Below are 12,056 nucleotides of genomic sequence, written 5' to 3' on the forward strand. Positions count from 1 at the left end.
ACATGAGAGGGGTTATCATGCACACAGAGGCAGACCACACAGAGGACACACAGAGGGTGGTGTGTGTGTGTGTGTGTGTGTGTGTGTGTGTGTGTGGGAGTGATGCACAACAGAGGGGCACAGGGCAACCCCCACTCACCAGAGTCATAATCACACTCTGATCACCAATAGAGGGAGGAAAAGAAAGACAAGTCATGGGTACATCGAATACAGTCTAGCCTACGCACAACACACTCACACACAGGAATGACACTGGGATGAAAAGTTCCCGCTGAGTTCTGCCTGGCTTCTATTAAACAAAGCTCCTCTTAGCTCTTTTGTGTTAAGCCATGCTGTCTGACCTGCAATAACTGTTGCATTTACATTAAAAAGTATTACTATTTGATCTTCAAGATCAAGAGACTTACAGTACTCATCCATGTTAATGACATGAATCATGTTTATAACTTAACATCGACTACTTAATATAATGCTTTGGATCGAGGTCTGTCTTGACATGCAACTGTGAACTGCCTCTGAGTTTAAAAATAGCATACTGTATATATATTTAAATCTGTGAGGCTTCACTGCATCTCTGAGTTCTGAAGGGTAGAATACCAGCTGCTTCTGGAAATATTTTATCCACTATAAATTCCATTTTCAAAGTTTTCTTTTCAATCATCTTCAAAAGAGTAACACTAGAGTCTTTAAGTTTAATAGTGCTATAGATGTATATTATTGCTAACATCTTAACTATTCAGTCATGATCTTCTGTCAGCTTGGTTCGGGAGCCATTCTCAGAGAAAAGTGTGTCTTTGAGTGGTCATTCACTCAGAGACCACCCTTCCTGTTCTCCATTTCATACCGTCATCCAGAGCGTCTGTGGCCTCCGCTTCCCTCCTCCTCCGCACTGCTCTTTGTTTTTCCTCCAGCCTCTGTTTTTCTGAGTTGGCCTCGTCCCATCGCCCGTCCTCCATCAGCCTCTGGTCTGGTCTCAGACGGCTGTCAGTCAGTCCTACACCTTCCTCCTGCTCATTCAGGGTCAGTGCCAGCGCAGAGAAGTAGTACATGTTCTCAGCATTCTCTCTGAAGAGGAAATTGACGAGAGTAAGACATTGTGGTGCTCTGCAATCACAATATTGACTAAACTAAACAACTACAGTGACTCATGTATTGTGATGTTCAGCCTCATGAGGCTGATGAGACAAGCGCTTACGGGAGCGGGTATTTCTTCCACAGCAGTTTGGGGGACAACGTCTGATAGACAGTCTTCTGCTTGCCCTCTGATCCACTCCCACCTCGGCTGCTCTGAATAATCTTGGCACTCTCTATTTTATCATCCCACGTTCCAGAGAGGATGTAGTGAGCCTGGCCCCCACTGTCTGCCACCACACCTGTCACCTGGAAAATGCAGAATCAAAAAGTATTGCACAGATACTACAGGAAATAAAGAAACTGAAGCATGCGATCTAGCCTCAGTAGGGCACCAGTAAATTTCCATTAACTCATCCTAAATCAGTCACAACCAATGAGGTGCCCCACATTTAGGTCACTGCTACTGACTCCAAAGGAGGTTACCCCAATGCAATGTGACAACACACAGCAAGCTGCTATATGACACGACTGTGGCAACTGATTTATGGGTTGGTACTGGTCCAGCAGGGGGCAGCAACCCACAAAAAATACCTCCCTTGATTGTATGACATCATGCCCGAGTCTTATATCAGCGTGAAAAGGAAGAATTTACCTTCCGAGGAACATCCCTGGAGAAATAACTGTAGGGAGAGAACTTGAGCTGGCAGGTCTCTTTGGTCCTGTGATTCACAATCTCAATGTCCCCCGACTGCAGAAAAACAGACACAGTAATGCAAAGAGTGAGAACAATAAACACACAAAGAGAATAATGGCATATAACAGCTATTTATCACACTGTGTTAACGGCAGGGACGAGAAATTATCCTGAGATAAAAATAGCAAACAGCACGACAGGACATCAAATTTAAAACTTAATTAGAGTAGATCAGAGGCTCTGAAACCTATTTTCTTAATGATTTTTATTATAAGCAATACAGTCCTATATGAACAAGATATCTACTCAAGTCAGACCATACAATTAATTTCACAAGAGAATTTGTAGAGATTTTAGAGAAATGCAGACGTGTTGTTTGTTCTTCCAGCACACGAATGCGGGGTAACATGATAAACATTTACCTTTTAAGTCTCACACAGTTTTTGGCTTTGAGGCATCTAACAGCTATAAAATAAAAATATCCAGGACTTTCACACTGTCAAACAAAATAGAATGTGTTTGCTGCTACTCTTAGTCATATATAATCGCTCTTCCTGGCTTCAGTTGCTCCTGATGGCACTGTCTTATGTTGCAGTGGAGTTTCCAGAGTTTGGTCAGGAGTTGTTTGTCTGACCTCGTTCTGCACCAGAGGGCAGCAGAGTGGCAGAGTGATGCACAGAGGCGGCAAGAGAAAGCAAAAACAATAAAAACTGAAAATGTGTAAAAATCGGTGAAACTTTTTCTTAGTGGATAAACTGAAGTTGGAGAATGGAATTTGTATCAGTGCGGAGGTGGTGATGCTATAGGTGGACTAGTATCTCAAACTGAAATGCCCACAGCGAAAATAACTATAACAGCTTATGTGGAGACAGTTTTGTTCGATACTGTTGCTAGTAGGGCTAAACTACAATGTATCGTAACTTTTAAAAATCATAAAAACAGTCCAATGTAAATTGTTAACAATGGACGTTTCACAAAAACAACACATTAAAGAGGCTCAGGGGAAAACAGTCTCTAGTTTGGTTGGCGGACTCCATTTCTGAGTTAGCGTTAGCTACTGCTGCCCTCTGTTAGCAGAGTGGAGAGAAGCACTGACAAAAGACAACCAAGAACTTGCATTAAGTCACATCCTTTGGACTGTCGCACAAGTCCTTCACAGAAAAAATAAATAAATAAAAAATCCAGTCAAACAGCGTTAACAACTTAACCAAATCATCCACAGACTTGTATAGGCAACCAAGAATGACAGGGAAGGTCTCATTTTTCAGGTCATGTACGTTATAATCCGTTCACATATAGCCAATAAAAAGGGATTTATATAAGTTAATCACGACAAACACGATAAAAACATATGATATGGTGTGAAATGCTGGAAGTACCCAGAACTCCACAGAGTACCTTTAATCACAAACATCACCTGAGCAAATTCTATAAATATCCAGGAAATACTGGATATCTGTAAACCATTCAATATAATTAACTCACTATGCTGTAGGAGTATGAATTTTGCAATACTCCCTCATACAAACACACAGAACGCAGAAAAGGTAGAAGGGGGAAAAAAAACAAGAATAACACTATTAAACAAACAGAAACAATTCTGCTCCGATCGACAGACATGCAGATGTGAAGCCCCCCTCCCCCGTCTAACTGGGCCATCTGGCAGAAAAAAAGAGGCTGTTATTTTCGGGTGTTATTAGAGATCAAAGCTAAAGATAAATCCCTTGAGATTGTAAGCTCCGTATTCATGTTCTGTAAGACTTGGCTCTGATTGCCTTCTCCCGCTCTGCTCTGCTCTGCTGGTCTGTGGCGCACATTACTTCAACACGGGAGGGAAAAGATCTATAGGTTACTGTGGAAGATCAGAGGCGTCGAGGCAGGGCCGTGGGTGTTGGGAGCTATCAATGACTGAATCATCACAGACAGACCTGATCAATCCACAGCTTGCCTACGATGATGTTGTGCACTGTGGAGGTGACCTTTCTCCAAACGTAGTGGTTCCCGCTGGAGTGAAACTGCAGGTGAATGGCACCTGGGGAGGGGACAGTGAAAAATGACTATGAGAGAGGAGAAAAATCACAAACTGTATATTGCCAATCTTCAATTGCAGCCCTAAAGGTGATGTGTTAGGTTGTGTGTGTTTGCTTTTTTGATTCAACCCCTGTTTGTGAATGTGCTCAATTCCACCTGCAGCTGCAGAAAGTATGTCATTTAACACAGTAATCCCTCTGCACAGGCAATACATCTCTACCTATTTCCAATGTGACCTAAACCTGGAAGATTAATGACATGTATTCGACCCTAAATGCTTTCCACTTAAGAGCTTTTTCTATTACAAGGCACCTCGTAGCAGCCAGGAAGGGAAAGGGGTCAGATAAATACCACCACATCCCTTGGCTGAACCTGCATCTATCAAATCTTTCATTTATCTGAGCCAACAGACCCCTGCTCTCTGCCGTCCCAGTGCAATAGAGAGCTCCCTTTATACCCATACTTTATGTACATGTCAGAGGGGTCATAAAACCATCCTGATTAATTCCCACACCCTTTCCTCTGGATTCAGCTTGTGCGGAGGCAGCACAGTCATCTACTATTCTCAAGTGGGAGACTTTCTTAACTAAACTCTGCCTGTTGTGGCTGTTGAATTTGCATGATGGAACCTTTATTTACACACATTTTTTATTTGTTTCCCCACTGCATATGAAATGTCTCACCCAGAGGCATTATGGAGAGGTATTTGCCGCGGAACTTGCTGGCAATGGTGATTTCCTGCCACAGGGTCCAGCCTCGCTGGGAAAACACGTGATGCGCAGCTGCAGGGGGGTGATGGCTCACCTTAGAAGGAAGACAGACATTAAGTTAAAGAAGAATACAGGTTATGTGTTTATATAAGCAGCCAATGTTTAAAAGCTTGTTTGCAGAACATGACCTGAGCTCATGTGCACACACATCAGTAAGTACAGAAAAACTCCCTTGGGCTGTGACGTTACCTGCTCACACAGCGAGCGGTAGCCTAAGTCCTCCAGGCGATCGAGCTCGTAGGTCTCACCCAGGAGGGGGTTGAAGGGCTTGGCTGTCCGGTGGACCGTGGTGGAGTAGGATGAGACAGAGAAGGCAGCAACCAGGCACATCTGCTCCAGGGAGGAATCACAGCGCGCTGCTTTGTCCAGGAGCTCATGATACTCAAGGTCCTCTGTGAGACGCTGCAGCATCGACAGAGGCTCGTTGAAGTTTACCTGAAGGTGAGGATCAAGAAGGGAACAGACACACACAGATTCATACAGATATATGTGTGATAAATGCAGATAAATGGAGGAGGGTCATGCCTCATATACCTACAGGCATGGGGATTTTGGAGAGCTCCTTGCCGATGCAGTTCTTCATGATGCTCCACAAATTGAGGGAGTAGTTGGGCTTGTCTGGGACACGAGTCCTCCTCTGTCTGCGGGGCTGCAGCTCCTTCCCTGACACATCATTACAGCCTGGGGACATCTGGGATTAGGTGCAGGGGAAGAAAATTTAATACACACAAGTTTGAGAGATATTTTCAACTTCATGGACAGCTTGGTAGCATATCACCAAGTGGAGACAGCGTGACAGAGCCAGTGAAAGTCGCAGATGTGTGTTCACGAGAAGTAGAAACAAGGGACAGCTGAGTGGATGGACGAACAGATGTTTGACTGGTAATTAAGATTTAGTGGAAAGAGGCAGCTGTGTACGTTGTGGCACCACAGGGGTGACAACGAGACCGATGGAAACACAGACAAAGGCTCCGTGTGCGTGAGGACGGGATCAATGTCAGGTAGAACCAGGAGTGAAAAAGGTTATACAAATAAATCAATGAGCTGTGAACTTCCAAGCGGCACAAATTAATCTATACAGAGATTACACAAATCAGCAGTGTCCACAAATGTCAATGCTGTTAGTCAGACTTGTTAGGAGGGCAGACACTTACATGGTCGTCCTGGTTCCAGTCACTTGGCTGACCTCCGCTTGCTCCACTCAAATTACTCTGAGATCGCCTGGAAAGATATGAAAATGTTTTCTAAGATGAGCACCCAACATATAAACACGCTTTCTCATTTCCCACTGGCACGCACGCACGCACGCACGCACGCACACACACACGCACACACACACGCACACACACACGCACACACACACACACACACACACACACAAGACAAACACAATACACAGAAGGGAGCAAACAAATTGCTGGGTATTACAGATGAATGCTGTGTAACAGTTTCCATTATTCGTAATGGTGTTCCTGGAGTTGAGGGACATGCTGCAAGAGATGAGCCATAACAATGATGGGGAATAAAACACTAAAAGGTGTTCAGGACATTTTTTAAAAGTAAAGTGAGGAAGCAAAAGCTCTGAAAAACAAGCTGAGCTGCCAGCAAGAGACTGGCCCCAATATAGCAAACTAATATGCTATAAAACGTACTGAGAGAGCAAAAACAGAACTAGAAATTGGCTTATTTTGCTGAGGGAAAGCAGGCAAAGCCAAGAGTCTTGTGTTATTTTTATCTGTATAAGTCAGCGAGAGAAAACATTTGACAAAATCCAAGAGTGAAGCGCACACCACTCTGTGATGTGTGTGTGTGTGTGTGTGTGTATGTTACGTTGTCACACCATGAGCCATCATCAGAGGCTTGTTGAGCTGTCAGCCGAACTCAAACTCACTATTATGACAAATTAGAGCATGTCCAGTTTACTGTGGTTACACACTCACACACACAAGTTAAATATTAAAATTCAACTAAACTGTTATGCCTGTTTAATCTGTCTATAAATTGTTCGGCTGCTTCACTAATTAAAACATGGTGGATCGCTGTGTGTGACTGACCTGTGCTGTGTGTTGTCAGTGGCAGTCACTGTGATGAATGCAGGGGAATCCTCCATGGCATCAAAGTACTCAGTATCCTCATCTTCATCACTCGCCTCTTCTTTGTGCAGCCTCTCACTCCCTTCTGTTGGGACAAACAGTTTTACATTTGTGAGTACATGCAAACAGCATTCAAAACTTACAGGACCATCACATGGCTCGCGAGACTGTATTTTACAGCCTTTAGGAGAGAGCAGCATATAATCACATAGAAATGGCATTTAATCAGGGAATAATCGGCTTAGTAAAATTGGCAACGTTCCTGCTGGTTAACTGGCCCGAAGGATGCAAGCTCCCTAGAGCGTGCTTCTAATATTCAGTAACCAACATTCAATATTCAGTATGTTCAGTGATCCATTATGTGTGTAAACTGGAGCCTCCAACAGAGAGGAACAAATCCTTATATTAACTAGAGAAAGGTGATTTCATTACTGTGACATTCAGCCACCAAACACACACCAACATGAACGGAATCTACTGTAGGTTTATGATTATTCTTCTTTTATAACCATCTTAACTATAACAGTAGTTAGGAAACATGATGAGAGAGGGGGGACGACATGCAGCAATGGTTGGCAGGTTGGACTGAAACCCTGGGCCGCTGCAGCGAGGACGCAGCCTCTGTACATGGGGGGCACGCTCTACCAACTGAGCTACTGTGGTGCCCCCGGTATGAGCTTTTTCTCATGTTCTGTCCTTATGGTTAAGGTATAATTAAGTACAGTGAAGACAACAGTTGTTTGGGGGTATTTTCAGTTCTTATTACAGATGACAGGAAATGAGAGAAAGATAAGTGTAACAAAACAACTCGACTAAAAGCATCTTAAATCCTATACAACCCCATCCTCCAGTTTAAAAAAACAATTGTATGTCAACCGTGTCACTCAAATCACTAGCTTTCTCCTTGTTTATGACACAAACACATTTAATTTTGAGACAAAAGCTCAGGAAATTTAGAGGAGAAGAAGAAAAGGTACAAGCTACCACAATCAACAGAGTTCTTCCTGTTGGAGAATGAACAAAGGAAACTGATCAGCCTGTCTATTTGTTTAAAAACAAACAAAGAAATGATGGACGGACTGACAGAAGACACCACATGACAGACAGTCCTTCGTGAAGGTAATTCCCATCTCCGACTTAACCATAATCCAATTCTAACCTTATGACACAACTTAAAATGTCCTTCCTGCTCATGATGAACATTTTTAATGTGGAGCCTGAGGTTACACATGACTTTTGGCCTGTATAGTGAGGCCCTCACTGAGGTCCAAAGGAGTAAATTACAGACATACAGTCAGTCTCACCCTTGTTGGTGGTAGGGGCACTGGGTGTGGTGGAAACGAGCGTGGGAGCTTGTCTCCACGCTCGCTCCAGGCTGTTATGCTGCTTGGCTAGCTGCTCAATGGTCTCCTCTAGGTGGGTACGCTGCTCTCGCTCATACTGCAGCGCTCGCTGCCATCTCCTGCTGTGAGTCTCGGCTAGGTCCAAGAAGTCTCGACACGCCTGGGGAAACACAAGTACACAGACACAGAAAGTTTAATTTCTATAATATAGAGTCCAGTTCTTTATGAGGTGCAAGTTACTTTCCACTTACTTCAGAGTTTTTCATTAAAAGTACAACACAGTGTGCTCAACTCTTCTCATTGCTTGACAATACAGTCACATCATGGGAATTTGAAAGAAGAGTGACTTATTTTTTTGTTATTCATACCTTGGTAATACAATCATGAATAAATGCCTGAATGATTCCACCTTAATTTGAGTCAATTGAAAAAAATGTTCCCTGACATGTGAGAGGTACGATGAAAAGACACTCATGTCAGTCATTGTAATCAAGGCTATTTATCACCATTGTCTCTCAAGCAATCATTAATATGTTAATGTGATGTCTGCTGAGCATTTACTGCATCCCCCTGCTGTGTCAAATGTGCCTTGAAGCACAGCGCTCACAGAGTTCATCAGTGAGTGATCAGCTAGAGGTTAAACCTCTGATTGCACAGCTGACTATATTTAAGTCATTGTTGCTGCCTTGCTTTTACTGCAGAGCCAGAGAGGTTACTTCAGATCAAACCTATATTTCATGTCAGCAGAATTTGTCTGACAGGCTTTTCTCATGGTGAGCTCAAAGGTCAATGCACCTAAATAACACCCCTCAGCTGACAACATGCATGATGAAAATGTCATGTGATGGTCATTGAGCTGTCAGCAAAGTGGGCCCCAAAGGTGTCTTTCTGAGTGGTCATTCGGAAACTGCTTTCCTGCAATCAAGTATTTTATAGCATTTTTGTTGGGGGGGGGGGCGTAAGTCATTATTTCTTCCCTCAGGTGTTTTACAGCATATAACTACATGTGGGCCACTCAGTATTTGTAGCATATGTGTCTTTGTTCCTAAGGCTGGTGAAAGTTGAACCATTTAGATAAAGTTATGACTGCAGGCTCAGAGCTGGAGGGACAAACTCTGTTCTCTGGCTGATCAGAGAACAGTCATTTCTAAGAAGCAGGAAGAGAAAGAGGGAAGCGGTGAAACCTGACTCCCCTCCATGATTTGATTCCAGAGAGCAGGACACCCATCTGTCTGCTGAAAAAGTGCTTTTCAGACACACATAATGTTATACTGTTGACACTTAGCATTCATAGAGGTGAGGAAGTACTATTGACTACCATTAATAAATGGTAACATTGTAATCAGATTGTACATTGCACAGAATTGTAAAGGTTTATAAACATCAATTGCAACTTTACAATAAACCAACTGCTTAAGAAGTGTTTTTTTAAAGCATCTCAAAGTTTGTTAACAGTAAAATAACTGAAGTACACGTTTACTGTTTATAAATGGATGGTTATTTTTAAGTGTGAAATTTTGAAAACTCTTCATTGAAATGCTGTTATGATAATATATCTAACGAGTCTTATCATTGTACTAAGTAAATAAATGAACACTTTAAATATAAAACTTTATTGTTGCACCATTTTACCACAATGGACACTATCAACTATTTGACTTTGATTTATATTCAACCATGTTAAGTTTACTGTCATCACTGACACGTACCAAAACCAAGAGAGCAGAAATCAGGAACCGACACAAAACAAACTGGTAGCTGCCATGAACATTCACTATTACATGCTGTCAATTATTCCACAGTGTCTGAGTGGTAATTATTCATAACTTATTCTAAAAGTCAAGACTACACCTACACACCATTATTGATTAGTCCAGGTTTTGTTCAGGCTGGCCAACTCAGAAAACTACTTCACTTTTTAACCTAGATAGTTAAACATTTTTGATTTATGTTCATCTTGTAGCAACTTACACAGAGCTGTACAAACCTATGGATTTGAAGCTCTATGCATGGAAATCGAGAAATATTCAATTGTAAAAACATCCGGTCTGTCTCTTACCTTCAGCTGTCCTGCATTAAGTGTCTAAACTTAAAAGGTCTGAGCCTCAGTTTTAATGTTAAAGTGCACGTGATGTTGTAGTCCACTTCCTCAGACACAACCATGATATGAAACTCAACACCCACTTAAAAAAGTCTTATAGTTCCACTTTTTTTATGCTGAGTCTCCGGTGCAAACGCAGACTGCATGTGACTTGAGGGGGTACGATGGGGTTAATAAAGGCTAAAGAAGTGAATAAGCATGCAGAGGGAGCATAAGTGAGTAAGAGCAGTGAAGCCGCAAAGAAAAGAATGAACTTTATTACAAGTTCCATGTGATTTCAGCCTCACCAACCACGAAGAGGTGGGTGTGTAAATGCATGCACACACACATGCCAAGAGCCTGGATTGAATGACACATGTGAGAGGTTACGTCACCACTAAGTGTACTAATGCAACCCTTCCCTGTGGCCAGGGTCGGATCACAGAGAGCATGCAGTTGTGTCGTGTCATTATGGCCTCCATCTCTCCCCCAAACCCTCGTCTCTCTTTGTGCCCTCTTCACACATATAGCCTAGATTCAGTAATATTTTAAAGCCAAGTACGTGTCGTAACAGTCGGTCGAAATCATGGCTGCAGAAATCCAAACACCCATATCCTGGAGAGAGCCATTAACTAGACCAAAAATCATTACAGGTAGTTTGTGGCAGCACTTTATCTCATTAGAAGCACATTCTTGGCAAATCAAATGGCATTTTAATGAGTCTTTTTTTATTGCCTGTCCAGTAAGTTTCAATTTCCCATCCCAATTAATACAAAGAAAATGTGTGACAGAAAGAAACAAGGGGCTCATCATTCTGAGCAATGGCTTTTTTTTATACATAATTAAAGTGCAATCTAGATTTCACTTTTTTTCTCATCATAACTCAAGTAGCTCACAGCTCAAGTCTTAACAAGCTGTATAAGCACACACTTAAGCATATTCAGGGTAATAATATCCTACTGGCTGGTTAAAAAGGTCAAAATACTCACAGTTTAATCAGCTGGACCAATAACAACAAGAAACTTTACAGAAATTTCAGTCAGGCATGCCCTCATAGTGAAAATTCATTACTACACTTTATTTAAGGGTATAAATATTTACCATTAATTAGAAAAGGAGGTCTTTCTCATGACAAATTAATAAGTAGAACTTGTGCGTGTTAAAAGATGTCAGACTACTAGAGATTTTAGTTATGAGCAACACTTTTGTTTTCCCTTTGTTAGATAAGCATTATACCATATTTACTCAGCATGGCTATTCTTGTCCTACAACTTACCTTCTACTGAGCAAAACATATTAAAGGGGAATTCTCTGTTTGTTTTTAATTTATCTGACATTCAAATGATTCATACTTACCAAAAGTTTTGAAATGAGTCCAGTAGAATTCCTTGGGTGTCAGTGCTGATATAGCTGCAATGTAATCCGTTAGGGCAACTCGTCTGTCAAAGTAACATCCACTCAAAGTGCTTGTTTCTGCCTCTGACTGGCTGCAGTTGTTACTCTAAGTGACAACCTTATGGAAATGACTCCTACAGAATTAGACTTTTAGTAACTGCAAACTCAAGTCGTGCTCTGAAATCTTGCAAAGTGAGTTGTTCCAAGTTGAAATCAGTTAAATATTCAGCCATGTCTCTGGAGGTAAATTCTTGCTGGCAGTTCTTCTGGCTATAATCCAAACTCCTCTCTCCAACTTTGACTCACGTTTCCACCGTCGTCTTCCAGCAACATCTCCCCTCTCATAAGATTTCAGAGCGAGGCTTCTCCATGGCCCATACTTGTGTTTTCTGGTAACAAAACTTATCTTCAAGGTCTATGTCCACAGGAATCGCTTCCATGATGTTGTCAAATACCTATAATAACAACCTCAACCTGTCAGTGGCAAGAACGAGCATTTCCAAGAGACATGAGTTTGACGGTTGGAGACGCCCAACCGTGTCAGCCAGTTCCAAAACTTTTGTTACGTATGAATCA

At 42.1% G+C, this 12,056-nt stretch overlaps 1 protein-coding gene across 3 annotated transcripts in view; it reads right to left on the bottom strand.

Annotated features, from left to right (window-relative positions):
• si:ch211-106a19.1 (uncharacterized protein LOC561797 homolog) overlaps positions 1–12,056 on the bottom strand; it is a 45,499-nt gene that overhangs the window by 4,464 nt on the left and 28,979 nt on the right. For all 3 annotated transcript variants that reach the window (XM_037097758.1, XM_037097759.1, XM_037097757.1), the window contains exons 4-13: positions 7,967–8,165; positions 6,624–6,747; positions 5,724–5,790; positions 5,108–5,260; positions 4,759–5,004; positions 4,483–4,603; positions 3,697–3,800; positions 1,727–1,822; positions 1,196–1,380; positions 845–1,065 (exon numbers count right to left, since the gene is read on the bottom strand). In XM_037097758.1, the coding sequence (XP_036953653.1) occupies positions 845–1,065; positions 1,196–1,380; positions 1,727–1,822; positions 3,697–3,800; positions 4,483–4,603; positions 4,759–5,004; positions 5,108–5,260; positions 5,724–5,790; positions 6,624–6,747; positions 7,967–8,165 (1,516 nt within the window). The remainder of the gene's footprint in view (positions 1–844; positions 1,066–1,195; positions 1,381–1,726; positions 1,823–3,696; positions 3,801–4,482; positions 4,604–4,758; positions 5,005–5,107; positions 5,261–5,723; positions 5,791–6,623; positions 6,748–7,966; positions 8,166–12,056) is intronic.

Source organism: Acanthopagrus latus, chromosome 5 (genome assembly GCF_904848185.1).
Source record: "Acanthopagrus latus isolate v.2019 chromosome 5, fAcaLat1.1, whole genome shotgun sequence".
Taxonomy (NCBI): domain Eukaryota; kingdom Metazoa; phylum Chordata; class Actinopteri; order Spariformes; family Sparidae; genus Acanthopagrus; species Acanthopagrus latus.